At 30.0% G+C, this 15,506-nt stretch overlaps 1 protein-coding gene across 1 annotated transcript; it reads left to right on the top strand.

The window, feature by feature from the left end:
- The first annotated feature begins 12,952 nt into the window (after positions 1-12,952).
- On the top strand, positions 12,953-13,513 carry LOC110608125. Its single transcript, XM_021747333.1, has one exon. It carries the CDS (start codon positions 12,953-12,955, stop codon positions 13,511-13,513), a length of 561 nt encoding a protein of 186 aa, XP_021603025.1.
- Positions 13,514-15,506: the final 1,993 nt, after the last annotated feature.

The raw sequence follows: 15,506 nt of genomic DNA, 5'->3' as shown, positions 1-15,506 counted from the left end.
AGAACCAATCGAGGTAGAAAATTTCTGTCAGAGCAATTTAGAAATTGTATAATAGAAATGAGAAATAGAACCCGATTAAATTGGATCAATAATGAGATGAGATAATTTTGTCAATCATGTATTGGGATGATACATTGTTAGTAATCACTATTAAACTTAACCTAATACTCACATAATCAGTAACTTTCCATTCCATATGAGTTATGGACTAAACACAAATTTATTTGTGGACTTTAAAATCATAGGTTGTAAAATTACTCACAAACCTTTATATAAATTTGTACCAAGAGAAAAAATATATTCTTTCCAAGATATCTTTGAGCATTTAAAAGGATATGTATTTTTTAGTGAGCAAGATAACGGAAGTTTAACTGAGTTTGAATCATAGGCTATCACATCTTTTTAGTTTTTTGTTTTACAAGCATGTGGAGATAGGACAAGTCTTACCTCCAAATTAAACTCATGACGAGACTGCTTCCGCTATAGAAATTTTTGACAGATACACATCTAAGTGGGAGCAATTTGAATACAGATGAATATGGTTATTAGTTTCATAATTGCATTTTGAAGTAAGTTTAGTCATAGAATTTAGTTTGAGTGGGAGTAACATACATATTGATGAGTCAATAGATCAATATCAACTACGACGAATGTGTCATCTGAAGATTTACAGCTATCATTTTGAGATTAAAGGGAAAGTATTTATTATTGCTCCTGATGGAGATGAGCTGAGAAATATGTTTCTTAAACTCTTAGATCTTCAACTAAGAAAAAAATGGATTAAAATAATGACTGAGAAATGGAGTCAATAAAGAGTTAGTCAATATAGAGTTGCAATTAGGACGTAAAGCTATTGAGAATTAATGGATTCTTAAAGTGAAGCGTAAGGCTGACGGCAGTATCAAGACATAAGTTAACCCATGTCAGGATTATGTAAATCAGTCACTTCATGTAATTTAGCTAAAATTGCATATTTAAGAGAAATTGCTTGACTAAGGTGCCTGTTGGCAAAATTTGACGGGTGTCGAATCCGTCAATTTAAAATTTATCTCCATTTTCTTGATTCAAAAGAATTTATAGATAGAGAAAATGAGTATCGATCCCACAGAGATCCTAACTCTGTTTAATTTAGATTATTAGTTGAATAAGAAGAATAGTTTAAAATAAAAAGAGAGAAGAAGAAAATTTTTGTTTGAAGAAATTAATTTTTACTTTGGGCAAGCCAAAACTTTAAAGAAGAAAAACACTCAATTGAGATGGTGAAATAAATAATCAGATTAAAATTCAGCTGAAGGTAATCAAATTGAGAGGTTGGCAGTTGATTATTAATTAGAAAAACAATTCATTTTATTATCTATTATTTGGTTATAGTGTTTAAACACATGAATCCTACCAAATCTTATTTATTATTAAATTAATCTGCTTCGCACCCCAACACGTAGATTTAATTAGTTAACTACTTTAAAAGAGAAAAACTCAAACTTTGATCAATAAAAACACGCGAATTATTTAAATCAAATCTATTAATTTTTTAATATAAACGAATATGCTAATTGCTACTTCTTATTAACCTAATTAAATCTATAATTATTTAATTGGATTAATTAGCAATATGTTGTCTTTTCAAGAGATTCAATAGACCTTTCAATTTTTAAGAGGACAACAATAGAGGTGGTATTCCTCTAAAATAAAAATTAATATAATATAAAAATAAGATGAAGAGAAGTTAAGAACATAATCTCACAACTTGAATAAACCTCACTTTTGATTAACCTTCAATTGAAAAGAAAGTGTTTAGTCTCTAAGTGCCATAATAAAATTGCAAAAACTAAAGAAAAGAGAAAAAGAAGGGGGCAACTAGGAGGTGGCTGAATATAAGAGAGGGGAAGAAGAGAAAAAATATATGATGACTAGGTTAATTCTTGAGCAGTCTTTATACAGGCTTTTCCACAATAAAAAGATAAATATTCAAAATTTAAAATAAACTCTACTACTCTTATTTTATTCCAATCCTAATTTGATTGTGTTTGCTTCAATATGAAATTGATCTGATCTCTGTACAGCTAGAAAAATCGGGATTACAGTTAGCAAATTCGAATTCTAAAGTCTTTCCGTCTCCTTGGACTACAGCCTTAGGCAAGACTGTAACCTCCAATCAGAAAATCTTCTAATTCAATATCTTTTTATTCCTTTAATATAGATGATAAAAAAAAAAGATAAACGATTCATTATACAATGAATAGATGAATTAATAATAGATTTTGCTTACTCTTCCTATATTTATTCAAAGAAGAAAATGATTTGATTCAATTGAGGAAAATAAGTGAAATCGAGTGAAGCTTCCTGGTAGGAGTAAGAAGAAAGTTGAAGGTTTTAGTAGAGTGAATATTAAACCATATAATAATCGTGTCAAAGTATTTGATAAAGTATAGTAGATTTTTATGATCAAACAAACTTAATTTCTCAGAATAATTTAAATTCTTAAGGTTATTGGATATTTTTTATTTAAAGTGGAGTTATAAAAGTTAGTTGAGATGCTTTTGTGATTATGAATGTCGCAAAATTTAAAATAAAATAATCTCTCTGTACTAAAAATATACTAAAAGTAAGCACTTTAATTGGAGGATCGTGAGTTAAAGTAAGAACTATATTAATAATCAATAGTGATTGATACCAGAAAAAATAGACTTTTATATAAATTGTAAAGACTAATTTAATTGAATTTAGAGGTGAAAATTATAAGGCATTGATTAAGGCAGGTAGAAGTGCACCAAAAGTTTTTTTTTTTTAAGTTATGAGTGATTTATAAAGAAGAAAAATAATTAATAGATAAATATTTTTCTTTAATTAGTAAATTTATTATAGAGTAGTTTTACATTGATTAAATTAAAATTTTATATTTTTTATTATTTATGGATGATTATTACAGCCCAATTTATTTTAGACTATCTATGGAATTATTAAATACATATATTATCTCTTAATTACAAAAAAAAATTATATATATAACAAATAAATATAATATAAGTTTTAAATATAGTTGATCAATTTCTTTTAGTCCAGTAAATCTATGTATCTTTAGTTTATTCAGATAACTTTTTTTTTTTACAATTTGTTATGTATTTAATTTTACAATTTGAATGTGTGCATGTATTAAATATATTGAATATATCACCTAATTATGTGAAATGGATTACTGAAAGGAGTTTCACCAAGCTACTGTATATAAAATGTCAATGAAAGCTTGGAATTTTGAACTGATTGCTTGAAAAAGCAAATGCAAGTGTTTGAAAAATAAATAACTGAGATTGAAAATTAAAAGATAGCTTTGAACATAAAACTGATTGGTCGAGTTGTTGGCTCTTCAAAGTTGCTGGAAACTACTTTATATTTATAATCTTTGTACTGTACTACAGCAATATTTGAACGTCGTTCTATGTTGCCACTAGCTCTGACAACTTTGCTCCTTTAACTTGCAGCGGGTCACACGATACTCGACCCATTCATGGCCTCCACTGCACCTGGCCGGCATTTGTATCTCCACCGGTCTTTTCTACTTCTCATAATTTCTTCTCATTCCTCTCCTGTTCTTCTTTTTATTCTTATTTTTTTTCCTCTTTTCAATTTTTTTTTCTTTAAATTTTTACCATATTTTCTCTATTTCCCTGATATAATTTTGAAAAAACTATCATAGGATCTTTGAGTTGTAGAGAAATTAAGTAATTAGTCCTTATAATTCTTAGAAATAATAAAATGTCTATTATTATTTTAAAATATAATAATTTAATCATTATGTTAAAAATTCCATTATTTAAAACAGAGAATTGTTAATCAAAAGAGAGTAATTTTTAATTTTAAAAATAACTTCTTTAACCATTATAATTCTAAAAATAAACTTTGTCTACTTCAAATTGATGGCCATCATGACGAGAAATGATTGCTTCTATTGCCCAACTTAGAAAGTCTAAACTTAATGGCAAATCTCACAAACCCATCTTGTTAACTTATTTCTCCACTTACCCAGTTAATTCACCACACCCCATCCTCAAATCTCCTTCATTGATTGAGTTTCTTGCCTCCTTAACAAGAATTTATGGTTTCTATCTTAATAACATTATTCTAAATCACTAAATTTTTTTAATATTTTCTCTCAATCTTTTTAAACAGTTGGGTGTAAATTCTCTGTGTGATCCACCCTTCTCTTTCTCATACTTGTGTCGTTCACCTCTATCAGCGGTGCTTGCTATTTTTCTTTACCATTAGCAGTCCATCGGAGATGCATCGACAATACTCGAGCCTCAATTGGTCTCGTCGTGAAGAGATATATAGTATAAATTAGTCATTCATCACAAGTGCTTTCCGTTCACCCTTTTTATTAGAAATACTTGCTCTTTCAGCTCTGCAAATTTATGATATAATTTTTTAAATAGATAAGGTTTTTGTATTTAGGTTTTCATTTTTGTTTTGATTTTGTGTATAGATGAAATTTGTTGCTGTTGATTTGAGATTTAATTTGTGTTTGGATTTAAAATACTAGTGAAATTTGTAGTTGATTTAAAGAAATTCCAGGAATATGTTGATGTTGATGATATTGATTTGGGAATTGAATATTTTATTTATGAATTTCTTTTTTTTTTTTGCATATTTTGGATTTGAAACTGTGTTGATTGTGTTGTATACTGAATTAAAAAATTTGTACTTGTTGAAGTTGAATCTGTATCGATTGTGTTGTATATTGGATAAATGGACTTTGATGAATGCTCTCATGTAGAAACACATCAACAATGAAAAGGAAAACAAGAGTTTAAAAGTCCCTCTTTGTATAGAGGCGGCTACTTAAAATGCAAAATCGATTTTTTATCCGAGATAAATGGAATTTGTTAAAAATTCTTAACAGAAGAATCAAATGAATATATTTTAAGATACCGAGAGATAATTTAATTATCTCTAATAATTATAAGAATCAATTAGATATTTTCCTTAAAAACTTAAGAGCTTATTATTTTATATAAAATAATTTTTTCTATATTTTTCTTCTGTATAAGTTAGGCCTTGATATTGCTTTAATATCAATAACTTAAAAGACTTTGTAATAAAAATTTTTTCTTTAATATGTATTTACCAACAGAAAATTCATTGATAAACACCAATAGACTTGAATATGTCAATATAAAATTAAAACTACCAACGAGGTTCATTGCAACTAACCTAATCCATTGGTAATCTATCGTTAATTTCAATTATCAAAGAACTTTACAGTATAACAGCATCTAGCAAACCCAAAAATCTCAATCTCCATCTCTAGCTAATAGCTATACTGTTAATCACATATCATGGAATTACAATGATTCATGGTGAGAAAGCTTTTTAAGATATTCATGAATTCTTGCACAGCATCATTACTTATGCACAAGTTCCATATAAATAACATCTTGATCATGCCAATCAGGTTCAGATATATGATTTGATCCCAGAATCCGGATTTTGCAAATAATTGCATATATCATCAATCATAAACTGATTGGTAGGAGTAATGCTTTAATCAATATAGGGATTTCATCATTACTTTTCTCTTTTCTCTTGCCCTTTCCTTTTTCTATCTGTTCTTCATTTACGTTCATATATATTCTGCCAAGTCAATATTATTACTTAATTTGGGTTTTAAATCTTAGAGCTAGCTAGCTAGGTCTTTGCTTCCTGATGTTGATGAGTATGAGAATTTCTACTTGGAACCCGTGGAACAAGAATCATCTCTTGAATTCATCTCTCTTGTTCCATATCCCACTTCATCAACGAACCTACCACCATGTCCATGGCCGTGCTCAAAACCGGCTTGATTCCGACGAGCAAGGTTGAACCCACTCATGCTAGATGATCTAGACCTAGAGTTTGTCCCTCCATGAGCTCTAACAGCTGAACTTAACTCTCTGCTTTTCTTAGCTTAGGTTCTCTCCAGCTTATGAGCATTTTGGTGGCCACAGCCTGAGAGCTATAAAACTTTCTTTGACAATAGTTGCATGAGAAACTCCGTGGCTCTGCAGGACTACGAGGTGAAGAGGATGAAGAAGAAATGGCTCAAGAACAAGCTCTAGGTTTAGCTGATTATTTGGTAAACTCAGATGTAGAGAGGTATTTGGTTGGAAATCCATGGACCCAGAAAGAGATAATGGGCTTTTTTCATATAATGTACGTACTAAATTCTTTACGGGTCTTATTCTCATAGACTCGATCATGAGTAGATTTTGTTTTCTTTCACATTCAATTTGAAAAATGACATAAGATAATCAGATTCATCAAAATCATCCCATTTATATCTATATATATCGCCACAACTATTTTAGTTGAGGCCATAGAGTATCTACCTGGAAGGCTATTTTCTTTACAAATTACCTTTACCAGCATCCCTTATCTTATTTCTAAAGTTGACGAAAGTATATAATTGAAAGAAAAAGTGTGGAAAAGTTCTTATGGTTGCATGTAGCTTTTAGCAAACGCAAAAAGTTGGTCACAGAAATGAATTATAACCTCATGAAAGCCATATGTCTACGTGTAATTTTATGGTCCAACTGTACTCCTCTGTTTTGGACAAAATCAAAGTCTGTTATGGTACAACTATCTTTTAAGACCTTCAAGTTCAGTGTCTTACAGCTCATGAATCACAATTTTAATGGTTTGCTAGTATTTACATTGCTTTCATATGTCCAATATCCAACAATAACATATGGGAATTCCCAAATCTATTTTAATTTCCTTCCTTGGTAAAGTTTACCAAAAAAAATGAATTCAAAAGATACCAAATTGTCTGTATATATAAATCAATATTGGAATTGTTTTAAACCTCTTGATTTGGAGTAATAATTATAGCTGATAGCAGAAAAAATTATTAAATACACATATTATCTCCTAATAGCAAAAAAATTACATATATAAAAAATGAATATAATTTATTAGCCCAATAGAATTCATATCAATTTCTTTTAGTCCAATAAATCAATCAATTTTTTATTTATTCAATTATTCTTTTTATAATTTATTATTAATCTTATATTATTAAAAATTATATAATTCGGTATTATGTGTTATCTAGAATAGTTATGAGATAGTCTCGAATCACTTAAAATCTAAATAATGAGATTTCGTGTCACACATATTATCTGACTCAACACGTGACATTCATATAATAAAACTCAGATTTATATTGATATAGTCAACATTGCATTAACAATAAGACTCATGATATTCTATTATTGTTTAGATTTATACCAACGATCACCTCATTACATTATATAAATAAGCATCTGACATATTTTAAATATGTATCTCTTAGCACATAACTAACTTAATATTGCTTTATGTTTGATCGCCTCATAATTTTTTTCTATGCAAATTAATTACTTAGCTGCATGCAAATAAGATAACGGTTTGAATATGTATACCACCTAATTATAAATTCGCATTTTTACTTTAAAATAAGACAATTATGTGCAATGGATCCACCGAAAGTAATTTCACCAAGCTACTATAATGATAATGAAAGCTTAGAAATTTGAACTGGTTGCTTGAAAAAGCAGCTTGAAAAATAAATAACTGAGATTGAAAATTAAAAGATAGCTTGAACATAAAACTGATTGGTTGAGTTGTTGACTCTCAACGTTGCTGGGAACTTTATATTTATAATCTTTGTACCAAACTACTTAAATTTTACTATAACATTCTGCAGCAGTTACTCTCCTTAACTTCACTTACCGTTATGGGTGAGCAATATTCGGTTTAAACTGAAAATTGATCAAATCAAATCAATTTAAAATTTTAGTTTGATATTTATTCTTTTTTTTCAATTCGATGTTTATTTTTAAAAATTTTAATTATTTTGGTTTAATTTGATTTTAATTAGAAAAAATTGATAAAATCAAACCGAAACGATTAGTGAATAATATTATGTTATTTTTTATAATATAGAGAGATCATATCATAACTAATATTAAAATATTTCAATTAAACTAAAAATAAGGTATAAAAAAATGAAAAGTCTATTAAAAAATCAAACTAATTAAATCGAATTAAATCAATTGAATCAGATCTATTTGATTCAAATTAATTTTTAATTAAAATCAATTTGATTCGATTTTTATAAATACTAAAATTTCAATTTTATCCATTTTGATTTAATTTTAAATTAAACCGATTAAATATTCACCCTATTAAAATAATATATTTTTTGGTGTTGGTAACCATCTTTGTACATGTTTTTTTTTTTTTTAATCAAAAGAAAATACTAGAAAGGCCTTAGCAGTAGAATAGAGAAGTTAAACACATGATTGTTGCCAGGGATTAAGAAAAGATTCATCCTTTTTATAGGGCTTATATCACTAATAAAAAGTTACACAAATGAGTTTGACGCCATTTAATTAAATTAATAAAATAAAAAAAAATTGATTTTATACGGTTACGTTACTAATATTTAAAATTTAAAATAATCCATCTGCATGCGACTTAATTTTAAGTTCGGAATAATTAAAAAGTTAGCATGTGATTTAATGTTTTTTTAAATATGATTTTATAATTTAATTTGTAATAAAAAAAAATCATGTGATTTCACTCTAATAATAAAGTAAATTTTTTTTTTATAACATTGTTAATAAATGTTGATATGGCATTTAAAAATTAATTAAAATAATTTTTAATAGAATAAATTAATTTTAATTTTTAAAATTTTATAAAATATATAATTTGATTCATATATTTATTCAATTTAAGTATAAAGTTTTGTTTCATAATGAAATAATCTCTTTACTTATAATTCATCCCTATATTCTTATAAATTAGTTTCTAAATATTATAATTATTTATAAATAAATACTTATATTTTTTATTTTACATGTTTATTAAATTTAATATCTTATAGTTAGTGATAAATTAATAAAATAAAAATTAAATCAGGAATTTGGTCACAATATGCATCTAAATTGAAGTTCAAAGAGTTCTTTTTCATTTGACTTATTCTTTCCCAATGATTTTTTTTATTTAATTAAGAAAAAAAGGAAATATTAAATTTTATTTTATTTTTATTTTATTATTTTTCACATATAAAATATTAAAATTAAATAAATAAAGAGATTAATTTATATGAGTTATGGGTGTATTTAAGAAAAAAAAAACTTTTATCTATCTCCATTTATATGAGATATGGGTGGATTATTTTTTTAACTGATTTGCAATTTAATTTAAAATTTTAAAAATTAAAATAATGTAATTTAAAATCTTTAAATATTATTCTCTTTCATCGGTTTGGTATAAGAAATTATAATAAAAGTTTTTTATATTTTTTAGTTCCGATTCTCTTAATTTTTTTTTTACATTTTAATTATATTTACTTTCAATATAATATTTATATTTGTATTTTCAAACATCCGCATACACTATTAAATAATAACAGAATATTAATAGCATAACTATATACAATAAGTTTACAATTATATTTTTAGTGATGTCACTTTTAAATTATACTATACTTAGATGTTATTTTTAATATTTTGTAGCAATTATTCTCTTTTAACTTCACCTGCTGTCACGATCTCTCATAACTGCCTACTAAAGTGTAACAACTTTATTGGTGCTGCTAACAATCTTTGTACATACTCTTTTGTTTTTTTTTTCTTCAGTTACGTGCACAGATATTTAAAATTTAAAAGAATCCATTTCCATGTGACTTAATTTTAATTTACTATCCACCCACCATAAAATTAATTTTACTTTAGTCTTCTCCTTCCTCCTTCAATTTCACTTGTTCTACGTAACCAAAGAAAATCGACAATCACTCGATCAGCTTCCTTGCTAGCTAACGATGCGGGCGCTGATCGGTCCCTTCACCGTCGTCGCTCATCTCATTGACCAGCTCGGCCACCATTTCTCTATCCACAATGCAATGACAAATTTGCTCCTTTGACTACAGTAATATTTGAACGTCGTTCTATGTTGCCACTATCTCCGACAACATTGCTCCTTTAACCTGCAGCGGATCACACGATACTCGACCCATTCGTGGCCTCCACTGCACCTGGCCGGCATTTGTATCTCCACCAGTCTTTTCTACTTCTCATCATTTCTTCTCATTCCTCTCCTTTTCTTCTCTTTACTCTTTTTTTTTTTTTTTTTTTTTTCTCTTTTCTATTTTTTTTGCTTTTAAATTTTTACCATATTTTCTCCATTACCATAATATAATTTTGAAAAAACTACCATAGAGCCTTAGAGTTGTAGTAGAGAAATTAAGTAATTAGTATTTTAAAATATAATAATTTAGTCATTATATTAAAAATTAAAATATTTAAAAGAGAGAAATATTAGTCAAAAGAGAGAGTAATTTTAATAAATAACTATTTAAACTCTCTCGGGAGTTTTAATTAATATATTTGACTAAAACGATACAAAAAGAAGAGATAGGCTAAAAGATGAAAAATTTTCTTAAAATTCTTTAAAAATTGAAAAGTGGATATTTTATAGCTAAGGAAAGCTATTTATAGTAAAAAAAAAATCTTAATATATAAAATTATAAAAATATCTAAAAAATAATTAAAATGTAAAATTGACTTCTAAACGATAAAATATACCTGTTGAATTTTATAACAGGCTTGAGGTACTTGTCACACTTTTGAAATTTGTGAATTTCGAAATTTCTTTTTTAAAAATCTATTGTGGATCCCAATCGGATGTTGGCAGCAAAAATTAGATTCAGTTCAAATCTGCTGTAAAAATCAAAACTAATTGATACAAGTCAAATTTTAAAAATAACTTCTTTAACCATTATAATTCTAAAAATTAACTTTCTCCGGTTCAAATTGATGGCCATCACAAGGAGAAATGAATGCTTCTATTGCTCAACTCAGAAAGTCTAAAATTAATGACAAATATCACGAGCCCATCTTGTTAACTTATTTCTCCACTTATCCAATTAATTCACCACACCCATCCTCAAATCTCCTTCATTGATCGAGTGTCTTGCCTCCTTAGCAAGAATTCATGATTTCTAATGTCTAAATAGAATGAAACTTATGGCCGCTAGATTAGTTTTATATCTTAATAACATTACCCTAAATTATTAAATCTCTTTATATTTTCTCTCAATTTTTTCAAACCGTTGGGTGTAAATTTTTTATGTGATCAATGCTATCTTTTCATTTCTTATTACTGATAGCATAAATTTCTGTTTCTCCAATCAATCATGAGTAATTTTTTTCTTTCGCATTCAATTTGAAAAATGACATAAGATAATAAGATTCATCAAAATCATCCCATTTATATCTATATCGCAGTTGAGGCTATAGAGTATCTACCTAGAGGGCTATTTCCTTTACAAATTACATTTACCAGCATCCTTTATCTTATTTCCAAAGTTGACGAAAGTATATAATTAAAAGAAAAAGTGTGGAAAAGTTCTTATGGTTGCATGTAGCTTTTAGAAAACACAAAAAAGTTGGTCACAGAAATGAATTATAACCTCATAAAAGCCATGTCTACGTGTAATTTTATGGTCCAACTGCACTCCTCTGTTTTGGACAAAATCAAAGTCTGTTGTTTCAATTTCTTGCATTTTGTTGGAATTATTAAATACACATATTATCTCCTAATAGCAGAAAAAATTACATATATAACAAATGAACATAATATAACTTTTAGATATAGTTGATCAATTTCTTTTAGTCCATCATTGATTTATTCAGTTACTCTTTTTATAATTTATTATCTATTTAATTTTATAATCAATTATTGATCTTATATTATTATAAATTGACATGACTCGGTACTATCTGTCATTCAAAATAGTCATGAGATAATCACATATCACTCATAGTCTAAATGATGAGATTTCATATCACACGTATCACACCTATCATCTGAGTCAACACGTGATACCCATATGATAAAATTCAAATTTATATTAACATGGTCAATATTGCATTAATAATAAGATTCACGGTATTTTATTGTTTCTCTAATTTGTACCAACGATCATCTCTTTACATTGTATAAACAAAGATCTGACACATTTTAAATATATATCTCTTAGCACAAAGCTAATTTAATATTGCTCAGAAACTCTTAATATTTGATCATTTACTAAATTGAATGTTATAGTAACTGTAAGTTACCATCCACCTCACACTTTTTTTCTATGCAAATTAATTATTTAGCTACAAGCAAATATTAGATTGACAAAAACGGAATTTGTCTTCTCGCTCTCAGAAGTTTTTTGTCCCTATTTTTTCTAGGATTTTTCTAGTCGTTTTCTTGGCTTTTTTCCAGCGTTGTTCGCCATAAGTGTTCGTATAGATGATGATGTTGTCTTTAAGGAGATGGCGAAAACTTCATCAGCCGGTCTTGTTAATCAGACCCGCAGAGGAAATGAGTACACTTAGCTCGAACTGTTGTGGGTTGGGCAATCCACGGACACTGCAGTTGTTGGAATTCTATGTGAGAGATAGGAGACCAACTTTTTTTTTTAATAGAAAATTTGTGTTTGTCTTCTAAAATTTCTGAAATAAAGGCTCGTTTGGGTTATGATGACTTTGTAGCTGTTGATTGTATAGGGCATAGTGGGGACTTAGCGTTACTCTGACGCTCAGTCTCTCATGTTTCTATTTTGAATTTATTTTCTCATTGCATGGATGTTGAAGTTTTTATTGATGGTATTTGTTCTTGGAGGCTTACGGGTTTTTATGGTCAGCCTAATCGCTTGAGACGAAATGAAACTTTGAATCTCCTTCGTAGCTTAAGGGATTATAGCTCCTTACCTTGGGTTTGTCTCGGTGATTTTAATGACTTACTTGCTATCCATGAGAAGAAAGGAGGGAGGCCACAACCACGTGCTTTAATTCAAGGTTTTCGTGAGGCTGTTTGTGATGCAGGTTTGACTAATTTTCCTATGGGAGGATATCCTTTTACATAGGAGCATGATATGGATTTTGATCATTGGATTGAGGAGAAATTAGATAGGGTTTTGGTATCTAACGGTTGGAGGTATAAATTCCCTTATGCTCAGGCATATACATTGGATATCACTACTTCTGATCACTTGCTAATCTTTCAGGTTCGGTCTATGGTTACTTGCGATCACGCTAGGAGATTCAGGTTTGAGAATTACTGGCTTCGTTTTCCACAATGTAAGGAAATTGTTCTGAACAATTGGAACTCTGAGGTGATAATGAATTTGGAGGATCAGTTGAAGGTTTGCGGGTCAGCTTTATATCACTGGGGTATAGATCTGAAGGAGATACATAGGAAGGAGTTGGAAGAGTGCCAAAATATAATTAAAGCACAACATAGCTCTCGTTTGGGGCAGGATCGTAATGCTATTCATGAAGCATATCAAAAGTTCTTTCAACTGCTACATGACCGTGAGGTTCAATGGAAGCAGAGGGCGAAGGTTTTTTGGCTTCGGGAAAGGGATGCTAATACGCGTTTTTTCCATGCTATGGCTATAGACAGGAAGCGGAAAAATAATGTGCTTAGGTTTTAGAATTCGGAGGGAGTATGGTGTTTGAGAGGGTCGGGCTTGGAAGATTTAATGGTTGGCTACTTTCAAGACATTTTTACATCACGCATGGGCAATATGGAGCCTATCCTTGAACACGTTACTGCATGTGTTACGGAGGAAATGAATCAGAAGCTGATGGAGTCTTATTCAATGGAGGAAGTGAAGGATGCATTGTTTAGCATGAAACCTGATAAAGTTTCAGGCATTGATGGTTTTAATCCTGGATTTTTCCAAAGTCATTGGAAGATTGTGGGTCCCGAAGTGTCCAGAGTGTGCATTCAGTATCTGCAGGAGGGGTCTTTTCCTACCTCTTGGAATGAAACAGTTTTGGTTCTTATACCAAAGAAGCAAACACCTCAGGTAATGAGTGACTTAAGGCCTATTGCATTATGTAACGTTATTTACAAGATTATGAGCAAAATGATAGCGCATAGGTTGAAGGTTATACTGGATACTATCGTCTCTCCAACACAAAATGCTTTCATTCCTGGCAGAAGTATTTAGGATAACAACATTATAGCCTTTGAAATGATGTATTATTTCAATAATAAAAGGAGAGGTAAGGATTGTTTTGCTGCGTTGAAAATGGACATTAGTAAGGTTTATGACAGGATGGAATGGCAGTTTGTCCAAGCAATGCTTCAAAGTTTGGGTTTTAACCAGAACTGGATTAATCTAGTTATGCACTGCATTTCTACTATGAAATATTCGGTCCTATCTGGGAGTTTGTTGTTGGGTCCTATAGTTCCATCCAGAGGGTTAAGACAAGGAGATCCGATCTCGCCTTACCTTTTTATTCTTTGTGATGAAGGTTTATCTCGTATGATTTCAGCTAAGGTAAATTAGGGTTTGATTACAGAATGGTCTATTACGAGAAGAACTCCTATTATTTCACATTTATTTTTGCAGATGGCAGTTTAGTTACTTTCCAAGCAAGTGGCAGAGAGGCACGTGTGGTGAAGGAGATTATGGATGGGTATGCTGAGGCGTCGGGACAATAAATGAATTATTCCAAGTCTTTTTTGTGCTTCTCACGTAATACACCTCTTGATGTGCGGTAGGACGTATGTTCTATATTGTGGGTGATGGAGCAAAAGACTTGGGGGCATATTTGGGTTTGCCGACGCGAATAGGGATTAATAAGTGTGAGGTATTTCAGTTTATGAAGGATAGAATGCGGTAGAAACTCAACTCTTGAAAGCGGAGATGTCTATCTAGGGCGGGGAAAGAAGTGATATTAAAAACTATTCTCTAGGCACTTCCAACGTATGCTATGAATTTATTTTTGGTGCCGCAAATAATTTATTATGAATTGTAGCAACTTATGGCTCGATTTTGGTGGGGGAGAGGAAGCTCTCACGAACGAGATATGCATTGAGTAAGCTGGGAACGAATGGCGAAATTGAAGTTTGATGGTGTAATACCCGGCTAGATTCCGGCATCGTAATCCCTACCTTCCGGCGGAATCTCCGTTGGAATCTGAAATTTTGATGATGCCAGAGTCTTCTTGAGAGGTAAAATGTGTTTCTAAAATGTTTTTATTGATTTCATGGTTTTAAATGAAAAAGGATTGAGTTTTTAAAGGAATAGACCAAGGAGACTTTTTGCCAGGTTCGGCCGCCGAACATGGGAAGGCTTCGGCAGCGCCTTTGGCCTCCGAAAGCATTGTTTGAGGGAGCCCAGGTTCGGCCGCCGAACATGCATGAGTTTAGGGGGCACGTTAGGCTGCCGAAGGTGGTTCAGCAGGCCAACTATAAAGAGCCCTCAGATCGGAAATGGGCGAGTTTTCTCCCCATTCTCGAGCTCAAGTGAGTTTTGGTCCTCCTTTGGTCGTGTTCATGTTTTCCTCTACCCATCCTTCAAGTTTTCATGAGATCTACCATTTGTTTTGAAGTTTTGAAGTTTTGATCAAGGTTTTGAGAGCTTGGAGACTTGTAGAGCTTGGGTCCTCCATATCTCAAGCTTTGGGTCACAC

This window comes from Manihot esculenta, chromosome 14, assembly GCF_001659605.2.
Source record: "Manihot esculenta cultivar AM560-2 chromosome 14, M.esculenta_v8, whole genome shotgun sequence".
Taxonomy (NCBI): domain Eukaryota; kingdom Viridiplantae; phylum Streptophyta; class Magnoliopsida; order Malpighiales; family Euphorbiaceae; genus Manihot; species Manihot esculenta.
Note: the sequence above shows the minus strand (reverse complement) of the source record. Positions and strands in the feature narration are given on the sequence as shown.